This window comes from Herpailurus yagouaroundi, unplaced genomic scaffold, assembly GCF_014898765.1.
Source record: "Herpailurus yagouaroundi ecotype Mexico unplaced genomic scaffold, PumYag 188, whole genome shotgun sequence".
NCBI lineage: Eukaryota > Metazoa > Chordata > Mammalia > Carnivora > Felidae > Herpailurus > Herpailurus yagouaroundi.
In genome coordinates this window covers 36,456,865-36,483,620 of record NW_024412419.1, presented here as the reverse complement: position 1 = coordinate 36,483,620, position 26,756 = coordinate 36,456,865, and the positions used below count along the sequence as shown (strand labels likewise).

The following is a 26,756-nucleotide window of genomic DNA, read 5'->3' as shown; positions in this document are numbered from 1 at the left end:
ACCAAGTCTTCAAATTCCAGTATGTGTTTTACACCTAAACAGCACATCTCCGTGTGAACTGGTCACACTTCAAGTGTCAGTAGTCCCACATGGCAATGGCTGCTGTATTGCACGGTTCAAGTTAAATCATCTTTTCAATGGTAGCATAGTATTCCAATTTCAGGTAGATGTACATGTTGTTTCCAACCTATAAGAACTATGTTGCACGGAGCTGTGATTAGCTTCCACTATGAGATACAAAAGACCCCCCAAATAGTGGCTTAAATAAGGTAGAAGCATATTTCTCTTACGCGTGGAAGAAGTGTGGAGGCCAGCAATCAAAGGATATTGAACACCCCATCTAATGTTTCGCTCTGTACTTAAGTGGGAGGCAGCCCTTCCAAGGGTTATCTCGTTAGTTTAAGTTGGCTGCTAGATCTTTTAATGATTCCAGGAAGTGAAAGAAGAAAGGGGAATAAGAGGTCAAAGGCATGAGCTGCTATCTTTTTAAGACGATTTCCTGGAATTTACACAAAAAAACTTCCAGTGATATCTCCTTGATCAGAATGGAGTCTCCTGGTAACACTCAGCTGCAAGCAGGGTTTGGAATACGTAGACTTCTAGCTGGCTCATTGCTAAAATCACGGATTCTGTTACAAAAGAAATGGTGGACAGTAGGTACCAGCCTATGTGGTGATCAATCTACACAGACGTCTTTGTAGGTTCATCTGATTTATCCCCTTCAGATAAATTCCTAGGTGTTCATTGCTGGTGCAAAAGGTCTACGCCTTTATATTTTGATTTAATGTGCCAGTTTGCCCTTCAGAAAAGTTCTGCCTCTTTGTACTCCCGTCCCCAGCCTCTGAGAGTACTTGTTTCCCTACGCATGTGCCTGTGATGGCTGCCTGCCCCCAGTCTTTACGCCATGGTGGTAAGGCAAAAAGAAGCTCGTTGTTGGTTTTTATTTGCATTCATTGTACTGCCAGTGAGGTTGAGCATCATTTACTATGCTTTCTGGCCATCTCTACTTTTACTTTGTAAATTGCCTTTTTTTAGTTCTTTTGGCCGTTCTTCTAAGATTTTAAAAAATCACGATTTATAAGAGTTTTGTAATATGTTCAGAATAAGGGTATTAACCCTTGGGAATCTGTAGTAGAGATTTTCTTTGGTGACCTTCAACCATGTTTATCCTTTATGTTGCTAAGTCTGTCAGTATTTCCATGTCATTTATGATTTTTGGAGTTGGTATTGTAATTGGAAAGGACTTCCCCATCTCAAGATTATTTTCTTCTTTTATAGTTCTTTTATTTCTATCTTCTTTGTTTCCATTGGAATAATTTCCATCTGGAATTTATTTTGACTAAACTTGCTCTCTACCTCTATCCTTGTAATTTTTTCAACTAGCAAAGCTATCAACAATGTGTTGAAATAGTTTTCCCACTGATTTCTTATTATACCCACCGTGTACATTCCTGTCAATAGTTGAGCCTTTCTGAAAGTCTTTTATTGGTTGATTTTTGCATTAGATAAAAAGCGCTTGATATTTCAATAATTTTTCAGCCCTATAATAAAGAAGAAGGCCAAGACTCAAGTGAAGAAGGCAGCGAAGAAAACACAGAGGTGGGGGACCAAACAGCAGAAGGGGCAGAAGTTAAACAAAGGTAAAAGGTGGGAAAGGATATCAAAGTGAGTTTAAGGAACTTTTTATTTTTACTATTGTAAATAGTTCAAGAATCTCTTGAAATGGAGATAACTTGCATTTTGAGAACTGGGCTTTTCATATTACTGTTTGGTTCAGTACTACTGTAATTTTGTGATTATTTTTAGTGCATGATATTTTTCTATCTCGGTTTCTTTTAGAGACTTCTAAGTTCTTAGAACTTACTGACAATTAAATATTTTGTTCTTTGATTAATGATGCTAATTGCGTAAATAGTCATGGGCTGTCTGTGCATTCACCTTGCTTTTTTTTCTCCCCCAGAACTGATTCTCGTTGGAATGCTGTCCGAAAAGCTATCTCGGAGGTTGGTATTGCCTGTCCTGTTAAACGATGTCTTGTTTTGTTACCTAATAGTTCTGATAGAGTTCAGATTCAAAACAGGATGGAGACTTTGGAAGATAGCTTTGGATCTTAAACAGGGTACAGGGCACGAAATGTACAGAGCATAAAACATACGGTTCATGTAATATTTCTCATTAGGCCTCTTCTATAAGAAGAGTAGAATTGAGGGCTTGCAACTATTTCTTATTGATTCTGCCTGAGTTTTCTATCATTTGGGTAAAGATATTAAATTCCAGTAGGTATGAAAAATTCTAAAAAGCTCAAAAAAGTGAGAAATTATCCATATTCCTATCATTTAAAAGTTTGGGTTAAAAAAATTTTTTTTTAATGTTTTATTTCTTTTTTTTTTTTTTTAAACGTTTATTTATTTTTGAGACAGAGAGAGACAGAGCATGAATGGGGGAGGGTCAGAGAGAGAGAGGGAGACACAGAATCTGAAACAGGCTCCAGGCTCTGAGCTGTCAGCACAGAGCCCGACGCGGGGCTCGAACTCACCGACCGCGAGATCATGACCTGAGCCGAAGTCGGCCGCTTAACCGACTGAGCCACCCAGGTGCCCCTGTTTTATTTCTTTTTGACAGAGAGGGAGAGACAGAGCATGAGCAGGGGAGGGTCAGAGAGAGAGGGACACACAGAATCGGAAGCAGGCTCCAGGCTCTGAGCTGTCAGCCCAGAGCTCAACGCGGGGCTCGAACCCAGAGGGCGAGATCATGACCTCAGCCGAAGTCGGAGGCTCAACCAACTGAGCCACCCAGGCGTCCCTTAAAAGTTTTTTTTTAAGTTTATTTATTTTGATAGAGAGCATGATCAGGGTAGGGGCAGAGAGAGAGGAGGGGGAGAGAATCCCAAACAGGCTCTAGGCTGTCAGATGCAGGGCTCAAACTCACAAACCACGAGATCATGACCTGAGCCGAGATCAAGAGTCGGACACTCAACTGACTGATCCAGCCAGGTGCCCCCCCGCCCATTCCTATCATTTTAAAAAGTTACATAACCAAGTGAAAATACACTCCTTTCCTCCCAGAAGGAATCACCATTAATAGTTTAGTAAATATCCTTTCTGACCTTTTACACCACGTATCACTTACATGGACATACTCGTGTACGTATGTGTGTGCGTACACATATACAAAAAAAAGACATGAATTCTTCAGTGCATATCAGTTTACGACGTTAACTCACCTGTTACATGGCAGCACACTGTAGAGCAGGACAGGAGGAGGGACATTTTGATGAAAGATGTATAGGAAACAGCTGGTCTGGAGCCCAGAGCTGGGCACTGCGTAGGGCTTAGGTCCTTGGGAGAGGCCAGGATTCGATGATGGCATCCTCGGGAATTTGGGGCTAAGTTGCTGTATTTGTCTACTGAAGTCTGCATGTTTGTGTTTTCCTACTTTGGGTTGTAGTTGCTATAGCAATAAGAGAAAGTATTATAGAGGTGAGGAGACACAAACGAAAACAAGCAACTGATTTTGGTTTTTACTGTCTCCAGCAGATAAACACTATTGATGTGCTAACCACGATGGGAGCTATTCCTTCAGGGTTCAGGCCTTCCATGCTCTTCCAGCTTCTGGAGGAAGGTAACGCGCATCTGTGAGCCACCACAAATTTGTAGTTAAGCAGTCAGGCTTTGGGATTAATTTTCTGGTTTTAGCCAAAACGAGTTGTTTAAAAGGATGTTGAATATCACATCTCTTTGGTGCTCATCTTTTCCTTCATCTTTCCTGTGACAGTGGAGGAAGGATCCCTGGCCCTGTCAGCCGCCAGCCTGTGTGCTCTGGGTTTTAGTCCCTTTGCTTTATTTCAAAAACAATGATTCTTAATTGTTAGCCCTTTCGTGTATCTGCAGCCCGCCGCCCTTCCCCACACTGGCTTCCCTCTTCATAGTACCAACACACCTGATACCTGCACCTTTTAAGAAAACCAGCCCTTCTCACCCTCCCTCATTCTAGCCAAAGCCTCCCTTTCTCTCCATTTCTTCACAGAAAGACTTTTCTGAAGAGCTATTATCCATTTGCATTTCCATTTTCTTCTTCGTTCTTGGATTTCTCTGTACTTGACAACATTTGCCCGTAAGCTCGGTAAAGAGAAATCATGTTGGGGAGGATCTCCTGTATAGCCTGAAGTGTTGTGTTATCTGTGCAAGGGCTGCTTTGAGTTCCTCTGCTGCAAGGCTCTTAGCCCTCCCTGAATGCGCAACTCCTTCCCATCCTTTGCATCCATCCCAGGGGCAATTCCACCTTCCTGGAGAGGTCTCCTTTGACCAATGTAGGTGCCCCCTACACCCTTCCACTTGAGCACGCTTTATGGACCTATGTTAATTTATAATTATTTTACCTAACCTCTTCTGCTTATTTTGTTTTTATTATTTCCCCCACTCAACTGTAAACTAATGAGGGCAGGGGCTGTATTTCTGTGACTCACATACTTTGTGAGTATTTGCAGGTCTTAGCAGAGTGCCTGGCACACAGTGGGAACTCAGAAATGATTTCTCAAATGAATAAATGATTTTATAATCAGTATTCTTCACAACTAATGTATGGGAGAACACTATAAAAATGATTTTGTCTTAAGAAACGAAATTAATGATTATATACTTTTCTAAAAAGTATTCACAGATTTTCTGCATTTTACAAAAACATTTGAATGGATCATCTTCATGACAGGGCATGTTACTGGCCTAAAAGTTTTTGTTTCGTTTGTTTTTTTCTGAAGCTCTCCTTTTTAACCAGCTATATTGCAGAGATGTGCTCTAGTAACAGGAGTTTTTCTTTTTTTATTTATTTAAATTTTAGTTAACATGCAGTACAATATTGGTTTCAGGAGTAGAATTTAGTGATTTATCACTTACATAAAACACCCAGTGCTCACCACAAGTGCCCTTCTTAATATCTAGCCCATCTCCCCTAACCCACTAAGATCTTTCTTAAAACTGCTTTAAGATCAGCCCTTATGTGCTTCTATATTTTCTACTGTTGCTTTTACACATAAATAAATCTCCACTGGCATACATGCCTTAGAAAGCAAGTTCCAGTAGGTAGCTTGGCATTTTGGAGGTCTGTTTCCTAAATTTGTGGCATAGCATTATAGATTTTTGGCTTAGGATTTCATTCCTTTCTTTGTAAGAAAATAAAGGAAAACTTGGTTTTGCAGGGAATCAGTTTCAAGCAAGTTACTTCTTACAACCAGAGCTCACTCCTTCACAGCTGGCCTTCAGAGATCTAATGTGGGATGCTAAAGCAGGCACGGTGAGTATGGTCGCTATCAATAAAATTACACCTTTCCAGATTTTATCATGGTTGCAAGTATATGAATAACATGTAAATTGATTAATGCATTATTGAAAATAAAAAAATTGTTTCTGTATTTTAATTTTTAAACAGTGATAACTTCATTGCTAAGACAAAACTTGGATTTGTTATCTTGACTTTATTTTATTTATTTTCTCTGTTGCTCTCTTCTGCCATTGTTACAAAGGAAATAATACTAGGTATCTCTCTGAATCATTCTTTGCCTCAATTTCTTCATTAGAAAATTAGAAAATTCCCAATTAGAAAAGGGAATGCTAATAATAATAGTTCCAACATAGGGTTACTGAATTACATTATATGTGTGAAGGGCTTAGAACAGTGCCTGGCACATGATAACTCAGTAAGTGTTGGATTAACTTGGAATGAGGAAGTTCAAAGTCTTTTATGATTACACTTGTTTTGGGGAGAGCTTGGAGTAAAGGATTCCTGGTATTCTGAGTATTCGAAGTGGGAAATAGTCTTTATATTTAATACTAGCCTCCTCCCTTTTAGCAGAGTTGAACCACATTAGAGCACATCACCCCCCCTTCCCGTTGACCTTCTGCCCTCTCTCCCTCCCTTTTTCAGAGCCTCAAGGGAAAAATAAGAGGACCCAGCGTGGTTAGGTTTTGCGGGGAGAGTGGTGTAGAATTTTCTCCTCTCAACCTGAACTTTGCCTGGAACCTCCTTAGTATATAAAGTGTCTTTTATTTCAAGTCAATAATAATGTTGCATTTGGTCTGTTTAGTGTACTAGAACCTGCATGAAGGGCATTTAATTTTATGAACTTGTACCCAGAGAACTAAATATTCAGCTTTTATTTCTTTTTTTTTATTAAAAAAAATTTTTTTTAACGTTTATTTATTATTGAGAGACAGAGAGACACAGAGTATGAGCAGGGGAGGGGTAGAGAGAGGGGGAGACACAGAATCTGAAGCAGGCTTCAGGCTCCGAGCTGTCAGCACAGAGCCCGACGCGGGGCTCAAAGTCACCAGCTGCGAGATCATGACCTGAGCCAAAGTCGGTCGCCTAACCAACTGAGCCACCCAGGTGCCCCTTCAGCTCTTATTTCTTAAATTGAAAATGTGACAAGCTGTTATATATTGCCTTATTTTTTCAATGATATAAGTTATTTAAATGAGGGGCTCCTGGGTGGCTCAGTCGGTTAAGCGTCTGACTTCGCATCAAGTCATGATCTCACAGTTCATGAGTTCGAGCCCGTGTCCAGCTCTGTGCTGACAGCTCAGAGGCTGGAGCCTGTTTCAGATTCTGTGTCTCCCTCTCTCTCTCTCTGCCCCTTCCTTACTTGTACTCTGTTTCTCTCTCTCTCTCCCTAAAACAAATAAACATTAAAAAAAAATGTTACTTAAATGGAAAGGCTCATGACCATCAAGCAGAATGTTAAGAATCAAAGATGTCTTTAAATAAGAAACCAGAGTGGCAATTTATTTATTGACATTCTGAACTATACTTGTGAAGTAGAACTGAAAAATCATATCGAATGGTCGGTGCATTCTATCAAAGCATCTGTATAAGAAGCCAAGAAGCAATGTAGGTAAATGCTTGGAATTAAAACAAGGAGGAGCCAGCCGGATATTAATGTCAGGTGTCATTGGTTACTATGCTGTGGTGACCTTCTATACTTACCTATGTTATATAGGAATGAATTGTAAGAATGAACCTGGAATGCAGTGATTCCATGATCAGGTCATACGTTTTACCTAGTTGTACTATTTTTTCATTATGATTTTTATGCATTTACCACCCCCCCAAATGCAAATGTTTCAAATGGAAAGATTTATGGAAATTTTGCCAAAGGTTTTTATTTAAGTGGAGTGGACTATTGAAACCTTCCTTGTGTGCATATGTTTATGTGTAAATTTTTTTCTTTAATCCTTTTTTATTCTATGTGCATTTAAAGTATTTATTAAAAATGCTTTGAAAATGAACTTGTCTTATAAGTCATAAAGTAAGCCTTGTTTTTATAACCATTTTTTTTTTTCTCAGATTAAGTCAATACCAAGTCGTGTTTCATTCATTCTGACCCTCTGGAGCTGTAAAATGATTCCTCTTCCAGGAACAAGCATCCAGGTGCTCAGTAGACATGTTAGCCTCTGTCTGTTTGATGGAAATAAGGTGAGCTTACTGCGGAGTAAAACAGATCAATCAGGATAGGAGAATACTTTGTTAATGCTGCATATTAAACATGTACTGCATTGAGTTTGTCTTTCTGTTTGTCTCTCTCTCAATTTCTCTCTCTCTCTCTCTCTCTCTCTCTCTCTCTCTGTATGTTTATGTGTACATATAAAATAATATGTGGTAGAGTGCAAACTGTAAGGCTCTGATGGCATAGGTTTAATTCCTGGCTCTTTCAGTTGCCAAGTGTATGATGTTGGTGTATATGTCCCAGTTAACTCCTCTGAGCCTTAGATTTCTCACTTACAAAAAAAGGTACTGATGCCTGTCTTCTAGTATTGTATATAGTTCAGGTCTTGAGTGTACAGAGTAGTTTATTTTTTACAAATGTACACCTGTATAATCAACATCCAGATCAAGACATGGAGCATTACCAGCACCTTACAAAGTTTGCTTGTGTCCTTTTTCGTGACTCTTGCAAAATTAATTGATTTGTTTGTGAGACACGGCTTAAATACGGTGCTTAGATGGAATTTGTAATTTGTGGGATGTTAACAAAATACTGCTTAGAGAGAAGTTTACAGCACTAGCTGCGTTAGAAAAGAATTCTTATGTTGAGAGTCTAAGCTCCCTCCTGAGAGGGGGTTCTCGGGTTGAGATCTATGGACGAAGAGGCCTTTAGAAGGCGAAGGGAAAAGGGAAGAGGAGCCTGGCCAAAGGAACATCACAGGCAATGCCCTGGTGGGGAAGGACTCGGGAAAGCCAGTGTGGCCAAGTGGAGAGAGGCAAGAGGAAGTGTGGGATGGGTGACATGGGAGACATCAGGAACACGGTATGAGACACTGTAAGCCATGATGTAAGAGAGTTTTGTCTTTATCCTCAAGACAGTGAAGTCATTGGAGGAAGTGACAGAGTTTAGATTTACACTTTGGGAATATCTCTGGCTCTTCTTTGGAGATGAATTACAAGGGGGGCCAGAAGGACATGAGTAGACCATTTGGGGTCTTTGGCACAGTGTGGTGGTCAAAGGGCAGCCCGTGGCGCCTCCAAGAAAACAAAACTTGGAGTCAGTCATTTGCCCCAGATGAACCTCGGCTCCACCAGCTTGGTGTGGGATGCTGACCAAATTACTTGGCCCTACTCTCTCTCACTTTGCTCATCTGGTACACATCTCTTAGGGTCCATGTGAGGATGAAATGAGTTAATATAATAGTAAAGCACTTAGAAAATACATAGAACATAAATGTGGCTAGATGAGATATGAAGCGGATACCTTAGTCTGGGGAAGTGGAGATCTCGGAGAGGAGAACCGTGGCTACAGGGATACGTAGACCGTAAAAACCACAATTTGACGCTGGCTTGCAGATGGAGGGTGAGGGAGAGCGGAGTGTCAAACATGCCACTAGGTCTTTGGCTTCCACATCCGGGCAGTTGGTGGTGACACTCAATGAGATAGGGAGCACTGAGAGCTGATCAGATTTGGAGGAGTTTGTGGGTTTAGCTTCACTCATGCTGAGTCTACTTGCAGCTCCCAGTGCCTTTCTTTCTTTCGGAACTGGGAATAAATAAATGAACTGGGTCATTCCAGTGATCCTCCCTCATTTCTACACACCCTGCATAAAACACTGCCATTAATAAGCCAGTAGGTGTCATCAGCGACCAAAAAAAGATGAACTGCCTTCTTTGCTTAGATCTGGTTTGATATTTCACTTTACCTCTCCCTATGCTCATGAATGAGAACCTAAAGACTGGAATTTTATTGATCTAACATATCAAGATATTAGAAGTTATTCATTAAAAATAATAGAAGGGAATTTATGTAACTAATTTATGTCAAAGTTCCAATTGACAAATTAGAGATGATAGTTAATAGTTATATAAATACTTGTGCTATTTACCTAAGAGTGCTTCCCTACTTCTAGGAAATAAAAACAATAAAAGCATTATTGTTAAAACTCTATGTAGAGTTTGAACTCTAGAACCATAAGAACTCTAGTTTGAACTCTAGAACCACAGGAACTCTAGTTTGAACTCTAGAACCATCAAGAACCACATCACACAGTATTATATTTACTTCCGCCATCAAGCATAATTTAGAAAACTTGGAAGACAATCTGTTGTATTTATCCTTATTTTTACTCTTTCCATTGTTCTTCCTTCCTTCCTAATGTTAAAAGTTTCCTGATTTTGGGGCGCCTGGGTGGCGCAGTCGGTTAAGCGTCCGACTTCAGCCAGGTCACGATCTCACGGTCCATGAGTTCGAGCCCCGCGTCGGGCTCTGGGCTGATGGCTCAGAGCCTGGAGCCTGTTTCCGATTCTGTGTCTCCCTCTCTCTCTGCCCCTCCCCCGTTCATGCTCTGTCTCTCTCTGTCCCAAAAATAAATAAACGTTGAAAAAAAAAAAAGTTTCCTGATTTTAACATATTCTTACTGTTGAGAGAATTTCCTTTAACCACTCTTTCTGCTGGCTACAAATTCTCGTGGGTTTTCTTTATCCAAAAATGCCTGTTTCCCGTTTATTCCTGAGGGATATTTTCACTAGATATGGAATTATGGTTTGGCCTTTCTTTCTTTCCTCCTTTCTTTCTTTGTTTCTTTCTTTGTTTCTTTGTTTCTTTCTTTCTTTCTTTCTTTCTTTCTTTCTTTCTGTCTGTCTTTCTTTCTTTCAGCACTTGAGAAATATTGTGCCCTTTCGTTCTATGGCTTCTGAATGGCAATCCACTGTCACTAGAATTGGTGTTCCCTTATTGGTAAATCTAGGTGTTATTTCTTTCAAGCCATATGGGTTTCGTTTTTATATGTTTATGATGTACTTGGGCATGGATTTCTTGGGTTTATCTTGTTTAAGGTTTGCTCAGCTTCTTAAACTATAGGCTTATGTCCTTTGCCAAATTTGGGGATATTTCAGCCCTAATTTTCTTGAATACTTCTCTAGCTCCAGACTGTCTTCTGGGACTCTGATGACATGAATGTGAGATCTTTTGTTATAATCCCACAGGTTCCTGAGGCTCTGTTTATTTTTTTTTTTTCCCATCAGCTTTATCTTAGTTGCTCATAGTGCATAATTTCTATTTTCCTACCTTCAAGTTCCCTGATTCTTTGCTTTTTTTATTCAACATTTGAGTCTGTCCAGTGAGTTGTGTGTGTTTGTGCACACCTTGGTTATTGTGTTTTTCAATTCTAGAATTTCCGCCAGGTTGTTCATTTTTATCTTCCATATCTTTGTTGAGAGTTTGTATTTCTTTCTGTATTTTGAATTAGTTTCAAACATGTCCATAGTTGCTTATGGAAGTATTTTTAGGTGTCTGCTTTTCAGGCGTCAGATAATTCCAACATTTGTGTCATCTCAGTGTTGGCATCTGTTGATTGTCCTTTCTCATTCAAGCTGAGGTTTTCCTGGTTCTTGGTATGATGAGTGATTTTTCAATTGTATCTTGGACATTTTGGGTATTACGGGTTTCTGGATCTTACTTTAACTTCCATTTTAGCAGGCCCCTGACACCATGCTGTCAAGGGAAGGTAGGTGGCACCTCACCACCCCAGGGGAGAATGGAAGTCCAGGTTCCTCACTTGGCTTCTATTCACATCCCTGGGGGGACAGTGTGCTTCCTGACTCTGGGGCCCTGGTAGAAGTTCACGCTCCTCACCAGGCCTCCACTGACAGCACTCACTGTGTCGTGCCTCAGGACCTATGATCCCTAGCCAGTCCACTTTCCTGGCTCCACATTGGACATTATGTATAAAATAAAACTAAGGTTTGTAAATTTCATTATATTAAATTTTACGTCAAAAAATAACTGTGAATAAAAAATGAACTCTAGTTAATGATATGCATGCTAGTTTAGAGAGAGGTTACTTACTAATGTCTGCAGGCTTGCAGCGCATCGAAAAATAAGATGAATGGAGGGGCGCCTGGGTGGCTCAGTCGGTTAAGCGGCCGACTTCGGCTCAGGTCATGATCTCACGGTCTGTGAATTCAAGCCCTGCGTCGGGCTCTGTGCTGACAGCTCAGAGCCTGGAGCCTGCTTCAGATTCTGTGTCTCCCTCTCTCTGACTCTGTCTCTCTCTGTCTCAAAAATAAATAAACGTTAAAAAAAAATTAAAAAAAAAAAGATGAATTGAGGGATAGATAGTGATAAAGCAAGGATAGTAAGATGTTAATGGTAAAATCTAGGTGATGAGTATATGAGAGTTCACTGTATGTTTCTTTTAACTTGTCTGATATGTTTAGCACATTTCAGAATCACCACCATTGTATATTTCACCCTTTTAAAACATGAATTAAAAACCCTTAAGTACTCACTAAGAAATAATACATCCACTAGTTACCCATCTGTTTTGCCAATAAGAGAAATAGAAAGCAAGCCTGTAGCTCACATTTAGAATCTTTCAGATCTTGGAACATTATAATTTTCCAATTTGTTTACTTGTCTCCTTTTAGATCTATTTTATACTCACCTTATTTTTGTTGGAATTAGCAATATTTTTAAAAATATTAACAATTTTAAACATAGAAATGTGTAGAGGGGTGCCTGGGTGGCTCAATCAGTTAAGCATTTGACTCTTGGTTTCAACTCAGGTCATGATCTCATGGTTTGTGAGTTCAGACTGCTTGTCAGGCTCTGCGATGGCAGTGCTCAGCCTGCGTGGGATTCTCTCTCTCTGCCCCTTCCCCACTCAACACACACTCTCTCAAAATAAGTAAATAAAACAAACAAAAAAAGGAATGTGCAGAGAATAACGTAACAGACACTCATGGCCTTATCACTTAATTCTATTGAAGCCTCCGAGTTTGTAATGAGTACTCTAACTTCTTTTAAAATAAAAAATGAGTGCTTTCTGCCCAATTTTCCGTAAACCTAAGACTTCTCATTAAAAGTAGTCTATTAATGGGGCGCCTGGGTGGCGCAGTCGGTTAAGCGTCCGACTTCAGCCAGGTCACGATCTCGCGGTCTGGGAGTTCGAGCCCCGCGTCAGGCTCTGGGCTGATGGCTCGGAGCCTGCAGCCTGTTTCCAATTCTGTGTCTCCCTCTCTCTCTGCCCCTCCCCCGTTCATGCTCTGTCTCTCTCTGTCCCAAAAATAAATAACCGTTGAAAAAAAAATTTTTTAAGTAGTCTATTATTTAAAAAAATTTTCTTTTACATTTATTTATTTTTGAGAGACAGAGCGTGAGCAGGGGAGGGGCAGAAAGAGAGGGAGACACAGAATCAGAAGCGGGCTTCAGGCTCCCAGCTGTCAGCACAGAGCCCGACGCGGGGCTCGAACCCATGAACTGTGAGATCATGACCTGAGCCGAAGTCGGGCGCTTAACTGACTGAGCCACCCAGGTGCCCCAAAAGTAGTCTATTATTTTAAAAATAAATACTGCAGGGCTGCCTGGGTGGCTCAGTCAGTTAAGCATCTGACTTCAGCTCAGGTCATGACCTAATGGTGTGTGAATTTGAGCCCCACATCAGGCTCTCTGCTGACAGCTTAGAGCCTGGAGCCTGCTTCAGATTCTGGGTCTCCCTCTCTCTCTCTGTCCCTCCCCGACTAGTGTTCTGTCTCCCTCTTTCAAAAATAAACATTAAAAATAAAGAAAGAAATAAAGAAATAAAGAAAATAAAAGTAAATACTGCAAGTATGATTGAAAGCCCCAATGTATCCCTCCCACATCCTGCTGGTTTCCTCCCTCCATATAGATAACCCTTATCCTAAATTTTGTTTTATTAACTTTATACAGCCTAATTTTTAATAGTCCCATGCTTTATAAAATGGTATCATATCCTTGTACCTTCTGCAAATTTCTTTTTTTCCCTTTATGTTTTATCCAAGTTGATGGATTTTGCTCTTGGTCATTCTTTTTATCTGTTGAGTGGTATTTCATTACATGGACATGCCACCATTTATCCATTATTCTCTTGAACATTTCTACTATTATAGTCTTTCAGGGAACATTCTTATACACGTTGATTTGCGTTCATGTGAGACAAGCTTTAGAATATGTATAAGTGTACTTGGGAGTAGATTGCTGAATGGTGGATTACTGTGTTAGGTAATGCCAAATTATTCTCCACAGAGGTTCTTCCAGGTAATACGGCCATGATCCCAGTTTCTCCATATCTTCACAATCGGTATTATCTTATCAATGTTTTGGGTATGAAGTGGAATCTCGTTGTGGTTTTGGTTTTGATTTCCCTGATATCTAGTGTGTTTTTAAATGTCTCTTCTTACGTTTATTAACCAATCAGATTTCCATCATTATGAATTGTGTTTTGTGTCTTTTGCTCATTTTTCTTTTGGATTTTTATAAATTTAAATCTTTCATTTGGCTTTCCAAGCTTCGTATAACTTAATATAAGTATGTTAAATATATAATTGATTTATAATTCTTGATAAATACTGGACATTTTGTTGGTTATTTGCATTCCAATCACTTCCAGGTCTGTGGGTTGGCATTTAAGTTTGTGTTGTTTAAGTTCGCTTCCAAGAACAGAAGTTCTAAAGTTCATGGATGTTAGCTGTATCAGTCTTTTCATTTATGGTTTATGCTTTTCATGTCTTGTTTAAGAAATCCTTCCCTTGTATGGAAACCAATCTGACAATAAATTTCATATTAATAAAATAAAATACAATTAAATTAAATTAAATTAAATTAAAAAAGAAATCCTTCCCTGTGTCAGGATCATAAAGATACTCTCTTTTATTTTCTTCTAAATATTTCTGTTCACTGTGGTATTGACTCTACCTAGAATTTATTTCTATGTATTTTGTAAAGTAGAGATCTAGTTTTATTTTTTCCATATTTATAGCCAGTTGTCTCAATAACATTTATTGAAGAGTTCATCTGTTCCCCATGACTTGCAAGGCGGCTCTGTTATGTAACAAGTGTTCATCTCCATATGGATTGGGTTCCGGTGTCTGTTCTGATCAATTGGTGTATTTGTCTTTCCCTGGACCAATAATAGTCTTAACTGCTATGCCTTTATAATATGACAAGTCCCCTCAGTTTGCTTTCTATGTAAATTATTCTTCACTAATCTAGACTATTTGCTCCTCCACATGAATTTTAGCATCAACTTGTTAAATTACATTTTAGAACCCGGTTGGGATTTTTAGTAGAATTGCATTGAATTTTTAGATTCATTTTAGTAGAAGCTTTACAGAATTAACTCATAAAGCCTTAAACATATGATATGAGGGGCGCCTGGGTGGCGCAGTCGGTTAAGCGTCCGACTTCAGCCAGGTCACGATCTCGCGGTCCGTGAGTTCGAGCCCCACGTCAGGCTCTGGGCTGATGGCTCGGAGCCTGGAGCCTGTTTCCGATTCTGTGTCTCCCTCTCTCTCTGCCCCTCCCCCGTTCATGCTCTGTCTCTCTCTGTCCCAAAAATAAAATAAAACGTTGAAAAAAAAATTATAAAAAAAAAAATAAAAAAAAACATATGATATGATCTTTCTATGTATTCTGATCTTCATTTTTATTTTATCATAATGTTTCATAATTTTCTTTATAAAAGTCTTGCATATTTTTTGTTTAAATACAAATATTTGGGGGTTTTGTCATTTTTAGATAAATATATCATCATATTTATTGCAAATTGGATCATTGTCCAAATCCAAATATAGTAGCCACTAGCTGAATGTTACTATTTAAATTTAAATAATTATTTACCTAAATTTAAAATAACTTCAAATGCATATTAATTTAAAACTTAATTAAAATTAAATGAAATTTAAAATTTAGTTCCTTAGTATCACCAACTACATTTCAAGTGATTGATAGCCATATGTAGCTAATGGTTGCCATATTGGATAGCACACACAGAATGTATTTATTATCACAGAAAGTTCTATTAGAGTTCTATTGGACAGCACTGGGTCCCTATATCAAGAATGTTACTGAGTAACACATTTGAAACTCTGACTTTTTTAAAAGATGGTAAAACATAAGTCACATTGGCAATTGATTGACATGGTTATTTACAGTCTGCCTTTGCCTTTTCATTTAAAAATCAAATTTTTATCATGAAGTTTTTCAAACATTCACAAAAGTAGAGAGAATAGTATAATTATCAAGATTTTGCTCAACTGGCTAATCTATCCCCAATGTTTTTCTTCATTTTTTATAAAAGCATTGTAGTGAAAACTTTTGACATTCCATTTTATTCCTATATATATATGAATCAATATTTATGCATGTATAAACATATAAACATTTTCTTACATAACCACTTTGTTTAATGTCCACTCATTTTTGAGAGAGAAAGAGAGCGAGTGGAGGAGGGGCAGAGAGAGAGGGAGACACAGAATCCGAAGCAGTCTCCAGGCTCTGAGCTGTCAGCACAGAGCCGGACACAGGGCTCAAACCTATGAACTGTGAGATCATGACCTGAGCCGAAGTCGGACCCTTAACTGACTGAGCCACCCAGGCACTTTTCGTACATAACCACTTTTCTTACATAACCACCATTATCCCCTCTGCAATATTAAGAATCATTCCATTTTTCCATCTAATACCCAGCCCATATTCAGATTTCCTGGTTGTTATAAAATTTTTCTTTGTATACTTGTTCTGATCCATACAAAGTCCAAACATTGCATTTGGTTGTCATGTATCTTAAGTCTCTTTTAATCCAGCAGTCTCCTTTATCCTGCCTTTTAATTTTTGTGCCATTAACTTGAAGAAACTGGGTCAGCCATCACAGAGAATGCCTCACTTTCTGGAGTAGCACTGCCCATAGAACTTTCTGTGATAATGGAAATATTCTATGTCTGTGCTATCCAGCATGGTAGCCACTAACCCAATGTGGCTTCACACATGGCTAGCATGACTATTTAAATTTTAAAGTTAAAGTTAAATAGCTACATGCGACCAGTGGCTACTATATTGGATAGTACAGCTCTGGAAGATTTCTTTTTACTTCCTTTTATTATCATTAACTTGTTTCTCTATTTACCTTCCCCCTGCCTTATTATTTCCTGAAAATTAGCTAGTTTTGGTAGCTATATGAATTGGAATCTTCTTCTTATATTTTCTTTTCTTTTTTTTTTTTTTTTTGAAATTGTTTAACTTTTTATAAGTTTATTTTTGAGAAAGAGAGCATGAGCATGGGAGGGACAGAGAGAGAGGGAGAAAGAGAATCCCAAGCAGGCTCCACCCTGTCCGCTCAGAGCCAATTCAGGACTTGATCTCACAAACTGTGAGATCATGACCTAAGCTGAAATCAAGGGCTAGATGCTTAACCTACTGAGCCACCCAGGAGCCCCACCTCTTATATTTTCTAAGTGGTTATGATTGATGCATAGAAAGCTATTGTCATTTGGAAGTTGATCTTATATCCCAAAACTTTACTGAAATTGCTTATTATTTCTTTTTTTTTTTAAGTTTATTCATTTTGAGAGAGATCTCATGAACCGTGAGATCATGACCTGAGCCGAAGTCAAGAGTCAGATGCTCAACCGACTGAGCCACCCAGGCGCCCTGAAATCGCTGATTATTTCTAATACCTTTAAAATATAGTGCCACTTAGACTTTCTATAGTCTCAAATTTCTTATGTGTATAGTTGCATTGCCTGAAAATAAAGACAGTTTTGTCTCTCCCCTTTTTATACCTTATGTCTTTTTACTGTCTTACTCTTTGGGCCAGGGACTACCAGGAGAGACTGCCTTGTCTTCTTCCTGATACAGATGTCAGTGTTTCTGAAGACTCGCCAATGGGATGTTTGTTACAAGTTGTTGATAGGTACTCTTTCTGTGGTGAATTCTCCTCTGCTCCAAGTTTTCATATTTACAAGTAAATGTTGAATTTTAGCAAATTCTATTCTTCATCTATTGAGATGATCATTTGACTTTATTCCTTTAATTTGTTGAGCTGGTATACCACAATAATAGATCTTCTGATATTGAAACATCCTTTCATTCCTGGGATAAGCTCTTCTTGATCATAAACTTTTTATTTTGTTTAAAAAGAAATACTGCCGATTGATTGGGTTCACAAAAATTTGTTTGGGATCTTTGCATTACTATTCATAAGCAAAATAGGCTTATGATTTTTTTTTGTATTGTCTATATCTGGATTGAGCAGATATTAGGCAAACCTCATTCACTATAACATGCATATATTTGGACTTATTTCCCTTCTTTGTGTGTATCTTTTCTGTTTATCATCTTTTATCTTTCCTTTTTTCATTCCTGTCATCTGTTGAAATATTTTTGTCCACATTCCATTTTTTTCTACTTTTGATTCGGAATCTACAGATTATATTTCCATTAAGTGGTTACCTTTCAATTTTTAACATACCTACTTAGCTATAAATTATTCTCATAAATCTAAAATTATCCTGTACTTCTGTCTTTTTCTTAACACATCAAAGATACTAATAACATGCTTTATTGAATACCCTGCCCACATCTTGTTAATGTTGTCTAGAAGTAAATCTGGCCTTTTAAAAAGATTTTTTTTAATGTTTATTTATTTTTGAGAGACAGAGTGTGAATAGACGAGGGGCAGAGAGCGAGGGAATGGAAGAGAAAGAAGGAGACACAAAATCTGAAGCAGGCTCCAGGCTGTGAGCTGTCAGCACAGAGCCCAACATGGGGCTCGAACCCACGAAACAATGAGATCATGACCTGCGCTGAAGCAGACACTTAACTGACTGAGCCCAGGTGTCCCTGGCTTTTTTTTTTTTTTTAAAGCAATCAATATATAATTACATATATCAACATATCTTGTTAATTTCAATCCTCAGAGTTATTTCTTGTGTTGTTAGTACAGTATTTGATTTCTTCACGTACCTTTAGAGACACATTTTACATGAAAGATATGACTCTCTTTTCCCTCCTACCTAATAGTGTTGTGGTTTCTACCATCAGCACCACCCCCCCCCCCCAATTCCAGTCTAGAACCAGATTTTATAGTGGAATTTAACGTTCTTAATCTAAGGTTCATGAAAGAGCCCGCTTGTTGCCTTGGTTCCCAGCCTGGTATCATGGCTTCATCTTTTTCCTCTCACCTGCTTAGGTTCACCACTTCCTATGAGGGGGAAGGTTGGCCACCATTTCTTTTTCATCCTGCTATCTTCAAGCTGTAAGGCTGTCTGTTCTGTCATGTGTTGAGTACTGTCAGCCTCTGTAACAGGTAAAGCCAGCCTCTTGCCATCACATCCTGCTTCTAGACCCAGAGCCCGGGAGATCCCCGATTTTACTCCCACCCTCCTCACAGCTTTCCCCTTCTATCTATGGTCCATTGAATTGTTCATCTTACTTTTGAGTTCTACTCTCTCTCTTTAATTATCACTCCTTTATGTCGGGAGCAGAGCCACCATGTTAATGTGCAAATTCAACATGCCATCTTGAGCAGAAGTCCTTATGTATTCTTAATACAATTTGCTAAGTAGAAGCCTCTAAACTTTTTGACTCCTTGATTACCTCATCCTTTGTGTTCTGGGTTTGTGCAGAAAACAGAGCAGTTCTGAGCCAATTGTTCACCCGCTCTTGCTGAAGTTTTTACAAATGTAAAATGAGGTGTTTGGACTAAGTACTTTTTAAATGTTTATTTATTTTGAGAGAGAGAGAACAAGCGTGAGTGGGGGAGGGGCACGGAGGGGGAGAGAGAGAATCCCAAACAGGCTCCTCGCTCAGCACAGAGCCTGATCTGGGGCTCCATCCCAGGATCATGAGATCATGACCTGAGCTGAAATCAAGAGTTGGACGCTTAACCGACTGAGCCACCCAGGCGCCCCTGGACTAAGTCCTTTTTGGCTCTCAGAGTCCGTAAACCAAAAAAGGTGTAAAATTATCAAGCAGAAGAAGTTACTCCCGAATTAAAATCAGGATTGTCCAATTTGAAAAGATAAAAGCAGAGATGATAGGAGATCTCAATTTCGATGACTGCAAAGGACTTTTTGGGTATTAGAAGTGAGAAACGCTTCTTGAAAAACTAAGAGGAACCTTAGAATAGATAAAATGCAGTCTTACATTTAACACCAGGTAATAATGAAAACAAGTTTGTACTCCGAGAGTTCAGGCTGAGAATATATATTATTTTAGGAGGTTTTAAATAAATTCCTACGTATTAGTTGTTGAAGGAAATGAGCACTTTGTATATGTGGAAAACAACTCAGCTGCCCGTAAGATAATCCTAGTTGTCTACCAATAGGGACATACATAGAGGGCAGTGAATTGAATCTGACCTCATAGGACATGTTTGGGATAGTTTCTAATTGTTTTTTAAAGTTTAGTTTTAAAAGTGCTGTACTAAAATATTTGTATCTAAAATAAAAATTTTAGGGGCACCTGGCTGGCTCAGTGAGAGAAGCATGTGACTCTTGATCTCAGGGTCGTGAGTTTGAGCCCCACATTGGGTGTAAAGATTACTTAAATAAATAAACTTTTAAATTAATTAATTAAATAAATAAAAGTTTTATGTTATCCGTTTCTTTGGAAGACGTCAATTTTAGCAATAACTTTACAGAATTTGAACTCTTCTTTGCAGTTTTTTGCTTCTTTTGTATTTCATTGCCTTATGTACATTGTGGGACTAACTTCTTGCAGAAGCATTTTACAAGAGATTGAATTGTAGGAAGAGTATAATATACGGGGCTGGAGATCTTGAAGGAAACTGAGGCTGTGTATCTGGGCTACTATTAGCATTGTCAGTCTTAGTGGCGTGGTGATGGGCTACCATAAAATGCTCCTGTGGGTCACATTTCTTAATAGGTCATTTGTAGCTGAAATTTCACTTGCTTTTCTGGCAAACCTGTCTCAGTAAGTATTTCACTTACTATAATTTATTACTAGTGCAAAGATCTGAGTCTGAATTTATTTTTTCCGTTCTTTCATTGTTTTAGAAATTAGTGCTATAATAGTTTTTTGTTAATCGTTTTTATTTTTTTATTTTTTTATTTTATTTTTTTGTTTTTTGTTTTTTGTTAATCATTTTTAAAGTTCCGTGTGTACTTGATATAAAAAAACAAATTACAGAGTTGCACAAACTAAAAAGCGTAAGAGCCCCCTCGAGGCCCTCTGCTCCACGCAGTATAGCCTGTTCCCTGTTCACTGTTTGGGATGTAGGAGTGGTGATGTTTGAGAGAGCTCTCTACAGCATGATCTCATCTAAGAAAATCTCATTTCAGGTTCTGAGCAACATTCATATAGTCAGAGCCACATGGCAACCTAAAAAGCCCAAAACATGGACTTTTTCTCCCCAGGTAAGGAATCTGCTCAGTGAATGGAATGAAATGTGAACATCTTTTACCTGGTAAGTGATAGGCAGTTCATTTCTAAGGCAAAGCTGTCCACACGTACCTCTGAGATAATGTGTTTATGTTAAGCACAGAATATATGAGGCCGGATTTGAATCTTTGGATTATCTCACGTTCTTTGGGGACTTGATGAAAATTACTTTTGTTTCTGACTCATCAGAGTTACAATTCCTATGAATCATCCCATTCAGTGGATTGCAGGGTTCAATTCTAGGAAATGCCCCCTGATGAAAATGAAAACAAAAAGATAAATTTAGGAAGTGTTTTTAACAAATAAAATCAACTGTGTTAATGAGAGCTGTGGTTTGATCAGATAAAATCAAAGGTGACACCCAGGGCTGGTACATTATACCCAGGCACTGTTAAGACTGGAACAAGAAAAGACTGGAATAAGGTTAGGTGGTTTCAAACCACTGAATGCCTATGACATAGATGTTAGTGAACATGAAGATATCTTTATGTTCTTGTTATAATATTGTCTATAGTTTATTTTGCTTTACTTTTTTTCTACCTCCAAAGTCTCATTACTTTAGTATTTACTTCCCATAACTAATTGCCTTGGGGTACCGCATCCTAAAAATCCTTCATCAACCTTTCTCTTACTGCATCAAAAGATCTTCCAGCAAGAGGGGTTCAAGGAGAGGGCACAGGTTGTGGAAGAGGCCCAGCCATCTGGCTTGTGTGCTGTGTGTATCCACCCGTGGCTATAGCTCATCTCCTAAAAGTCCAGTTTGATTTTCTAAGTGCCCCACCACTTGTATTTTGGTACAATGCTCCACAATTCTGGTGCTGCATGTGTACATGAAGCATTTAGGTACAACTTTCTAAATTTTTTTGGATATAAAGATGAACTGTTTGGAAGGGTAAATCATATGAAATGGTTCCTTTGTTGAATGAAATTAAGTATCTATTAGGTGCCAGACATTCTTCCCAGGCATTTGGGAACTTACCTGTTAGTAGAGAAGAAACATATACAGACAAGTATAATAACAATAATCTGTGTTTATGGAGCTCTATCCATGTGCCAAGCACAGTGGTAGGTCCTCCTGGGCACTATCTCATTTAATCCTTAGAGTAACCCTGTGGAGGCGGGGTTCCTGTTGATAACTACCACAGAGACAGAATGTAATGGTTATAGGGCTCCAAGTACTGTGGAAACACAGAGGAGGGTGACATTAATTCTAGCCCTCAGGCTCAGGGAAGATTTTGTAGAAGAGAAACTAGGCGTTCAGGGATGGAGAGGATTTTATAGGCAAGACAGAGGGATGTGGTTGTCCAGAGAGAAGGAAAGGAATGAGCAAACAAGGAAAATATGTAAGGCCCACCTCGGGAAGGTTGAGCAAATGTTTGCATGAAGTCTTCGATTTTAGTTCTGTTTACAAAGAACAATGATCTATATAAATATCTTATTATGTATGCAAATTATTTTTATAACACGTCTGAGGACCTGGGTAACAGTACTTGTTTCACAATAGCCTCTACTCTAAGCAAAGAGCAAGTGAAGGTAAAGGTTATTTCCCTTCAACACAACAATTAAATTTTTTAAACTTGAAATCCTTGATGGGTCCAATCCATTTGGTTCTTGTTTCCTTTAAAAGACCGTTATTGTGATGCAAATGTGTAAACCGTGTACAGATGAGTAAAGCTGAAACCTCCCTCCCGTTTTAAATTTTTAGTAGTAACTTCGTTTTCTTCATTATTTCAGGTCACAGGCATCTTGCCATGCTTGCTTGATGGTGATTGTTTTATCAGATCCAATTCTTCATCTCCAGATCTTGGAATATTATTTGAACTTGGAATTTCTTATATTCGCAATGTATGTCAGTCGAAAGATAAAGCTTTCTAATGTTAAGAGAAGTTTTAAAAAAAGCATTTACAAGTAAAATAGTTGAGGTGTTTATGTGTACTAGAATTTTAATCTCTCAAGGAATGGCAATGGTGGTATATATATATATATATATATATATATATAATATATATAATATATATATATATACCATATATATATATACCATATATATATATATACCATATATATATATACCGTATATATATATATACCATATATATATATATATGGTATATATATATATACCGCTGCTTTTTCAGTAGCATTTACAATAAAACTGTATTTATTTATATTTATAGCCTGAGTAAATGCACTCCAGTGCTTTTAAGGAATCAAGGTTTGAAAAGGATGAGACTTTTCAGAAAGTGATAAGACATGTTCAGTGGCATTCCAGCAGTGTTTTACCTTGTCCTAGAGGGTCAGGGGTGGCACTTAACCTGTGGCTGGCAGTTCCCATTAAGGGACCTGCCAGAGTGGTAATTTCTATAAAGGGAACGGCAGAACCTTGGATTATGTCACATAAACCAATTGAACCAGTGGGTGTGGGTCTGTGATAGTAATTTACTTCTCTCTTAAGTTTTTAATTTTAATTCTAGTGTAGTTCACATATAGTATTATATTAGTTTCAGGTGTACAATACAGTGATTCAGCAGTTTCTGTACATTGTTCAGGGCTCATCACGATAAGCGTGCCCATAATTCCCTTCACTGATTTCATGTGATAGTAATTTAAATGTCTCCACACTCTAATAGTACCTTGGTAGGTATAGTATATATACTTTGGCCTCAAGGTAACTCGGAGAACCAACTGTTACTATATTAATAATATTACACCACGCTTTCGTTTCTTTAAGGCAAATTCATCCATATGTGTTGTGGGTGGGTAGGACAGGAGAGGGAAGCAGGGCCCCCAAGCAAGTCCCCAGTGGCCTTCAGCAGATGACAGTGGAGGTAAAGTTCTAACCGATGATTACAAAATTAAAAATGACTGAATGTGTGCATTTCATCTCTCACTGAGACAAAGCTCAAATCCGGTGTAGTGTCGTGATTTAGATCATTCCACAAAATATTTGTATCACTCAAGAAACAGCAGCAACACTTTCCACATCTTCAGGCTTTGGGGATTTTCAAAAGTGATTCGACAAGAGAGGATCTTTCCTTTATATAACTGCCTTTGCCATCTGGCCCACAAGGAAAATGGGACCCACCGTGTTTCACGTTATTTTCTTGGGAGGAATTGTTTATTTCTAAAAGTGAATGCTAATTTTGTTCCCTGTAAAGGACTTAGTATGTGCTTTTAAATTGGACTGGCTCAGACATTCAGTTTTGTATGCCTCTTTATTTCCTAGTCAACCGGTGAAAGAGGAGAGTTAAGTTGTGGCTGGGTGTTTCTTAAACTTTTTGATGCCAGTGGAATTCCTATTCCAGCAAAGTAAGTCGGCTGTATATTCCTTCCAAATGAGTAATTTTGTAGAAATTCATCGTTTAGAATCTGCATACCTTAGGTTTGCAGAGTGTACATTCTGTTAGCATTTCAAAAATTTGTGGGGAGAGGGCTTTTAATGTTGATTGTAATGTGCTTTGAAGTAGTGTATGAAAACAGCATGCGCAGGGTCAGGAAGAAAGGTCTTTTATAGAACAAGTATTTTAAAAGATGTTGAGGGGCTCCTGGCTCCGTGGATTAAGTGTCTGACTTCAGCTCAGGTCATGACCTTGCGGTTTGTGAGTTTGAACCCCGCATCAGGCTGTTTGCTGTCAATGCGGAGCCTGCTTTGGATCATTTATCTCCCCCTCTCTGCCCCTCCCCAACTCACTCTCTCTCAAAAGTAAAGAAACATTAAAAAAAATGTAAAAAATAAAAACTAAAAGATTTTACTCTCTGCTGAAAATATTTTTTCAGTAATTTTCAGTAATTTTCTATTAGCACATTTCACAGTGCTGAAACAGAACCTAATTCTCTCCAGAGAGTGGGAAAGCGAAGTCCAGGGTCCCCAGGGTATCTGTGACTCCCCTTTCTTCTTCTTCTTTTTTTTTTTTAAGTTTATTTAGATATTTTGAGAGATCGTGTAAGTGGGGGAGGGGCAGAGAGAGAATGAGAGAGAAAGAGAATCCCAAGCAGGCTTGGCACTGTCCATGCAGAGTCCGATGCGGGGCTCGAACTCACGAATCATGAAATCATGATATGAGCTGCAGTCGGACACTTAACTGACTCAGCCACCCAGGCACCCCCACCTTTATTCTAAAGGTGATACGTTGAAAGTGTAATGGCAATCACTATAAACGAATTCAAAACTTAAGACCAAAAGACAAAAAACAAAAAAACAAATATTTACAATATTATACATAACAAATTATTATCACTAATATAAAAAGGGCTCTAAAAAATGAGTAGGAAAGACAATTCAAATTTTTAAATGGGCACAAAAGAATCTAAGTCTAGGATATAAATAAGAAATTCACAGAGGAGATACAAATTGGCAGTCATCAGGATGGTGATTAAGATCCAAGGCTTGGAATTGTAAAATTCAGGGCTCTCGTCCTGGCTCTGTCTGTGTAACTGTAAGCCAGGTTCCAGGCTCTTTAATGTGTGCAAACCTCAATTTCCTCTATCTTTAAAATGGGAGATTCTAGGGGTGCCTGGGTGGCTCCGTCGGTTAAGTGTCCGACTTCAGCTCCGGTCATGATCTCACGGTCCAGGAGTTCGAGCCCCGCGTTGGGCTCTGTGTGGACAGCTCAGAGCCTGGAGCCTGCTTTGGATTCTGTGTTTCCCTCTCTCTCTGACCCTCCCCAGTTCATGCTCTCTCTCTCTGTCTCAAAAATAAATAAACCTTGGGGTGCCTGGGTGGCTCAGTCGGTTAAGCATCCGACTTCGGCTCAGGTCATGATCTCGCGGTTGGTGAGTTCGAGCCCCGCATCGGGCTCTGTACTGACAGCTCAGAGCCTGGAGCCTGGTTCAGATTCTGTGTCTCCCTCTTTCTCTGACCCTCCCCTGTTCATGCTCTCTCTCTCTCTCTCTCTCTCTCTCTCTCTCTGTCTCAAAAATAAATAAATGTTAAAAAAAATTTTTTAAATAAATAAATAAACCTTAAACAAAAATTAAAAAAAAAATAAAAATAAAAAAAATAAAATGGGAGATTATAATAGTTCCTACGCCAGAGGGTTATTGTGAGGATTAAGTCAGATAATGCTCCCTGCCTTCTGTGGCTTCTACTTACATCCAGGGGTGGGCATGGCCTCTTTACCACAGGGCAGAGGTAAAAGTCCAGATTCCACTTCTCTGACATCACCCTAGTGGTAAGGGGAGGGGCACCCCCTCAGAGAATGTAAGAGCCCAGGTTTCTTGTGATTTAAAAAAAAAATGTCTTTAAGAATGTCAAAGGTTTTTAGTTGTACCTAGTTAGGAGAGAGAAGTGTGTCCATTCCATGTTTCTAAAGCGAAGTCACGGCTATTTTTCTAAATGAGGTAGAAGCCTATGTACTGATACAGAAACATTTCGCATATGTATCATTACATGGACAAAGCAAGTTGCAGAACAGTATGCGTGCTGCGGCTCCACTTTTATTCATGGAAAGCTGTGTTTGTGTGGATATGTGGGCAGGTTGCCTCTGAGGAGCAGGACCAGGGAGGCAGTGCCATGGGATGAAAGAAGGCTTTTATCTTCTACTTTCTACACTTAGGTAGTATGCAACTTAAAGAGAAACGTGTCAGTTTAGAGCTTTACCGTGTATATATATATATATATATATATTTGTTTGCATTTGCATAGAAAAACGTAGGACAAGGGCCTTACCAGACTAGAGGGGACAGGATAGGGAGGGATTCTTTTGTTTTTTTTACTTACCATTTCTATGCCGTGTAAACATTTGAAAAATAACATTCAAAAATATATCACTGATACATTCATTAGCACAAGTCACTAAAGTGAAGACACTTTAATGGCATCAATTAATCTTTCTCATGTTAATGTGGGAAAATGTATTTTCTACAGTTCAAAGTTAAGAAAAAAGCTTGGGGCACCTGGGTGGCTCGTTCAGTTAAGCGTCTGACTTTGTGATCTCACGGTTTGTGGGTTTGAGCTCTGCGTCAGGCTCTGCTGGATCCTGCTTCGGATTCTGTATCTCCCTCTCTCTCTGCCTCACCCTCACTCATGCTCTTTCTCTCTCTCTGTCTCTCTCAAAAATAAGTAAACTATTTTTTA

The 26,756-nt window shown here is 38.8% G+C and overlaps 1 protein-coding gene across 5 annotated transcripts in view; it reads left to right on the top strand.

Moving 5' to 3' along the window:
• Positions 1 to 26,756, top strand: part of NPHP1 (nephrocystin 1) — a 60,993-nt gene that overhangs the window by 15,586 nt on the left and 18,651 nt on the right. For 4 of the 5 annotated variants that reach the window (XM_040496704.1, XM_040496703.1, XM_040496701.1 and 1 more), the window contains exons 7-14: positions 1,540 to 1,640; positions 1,961 to 2,003; positions 3,534 to 3,621; positions 5,195 to 5,289; positions 7,339 to 7,467; positions 20,581 to 20,655; positions 22,415 to 22,525; positions 23,907 to 23,989. In XM_040496704.1, the coding sequence (XP_040352638.1) occupies positions 1,540 to 1,640; positions 1,961 to 2,003; positions 3,534 to 3,621; positions 5,195 to 5,289; positions 7,339 to 7,467; positions 20,581 to 20,655; positions 22,415 to 22,525; positions 23,907 to 23,989 (725 nt within the window). The remainder of the gene's footprint in view (positions 1 to 1,539; positions 1,641 to 1,960; positions 2,004 to 3,533; positions 3,622 to 5,194; positions 5,290 to 7,338; positions 7,468 to 20,580; positions 20,656 to 22,414; positions 22,526 to 23,906; positions 23,990 to 26,756) is intronic. The other variant, XM_040496702.1, reaches the window with a different exon arrangement.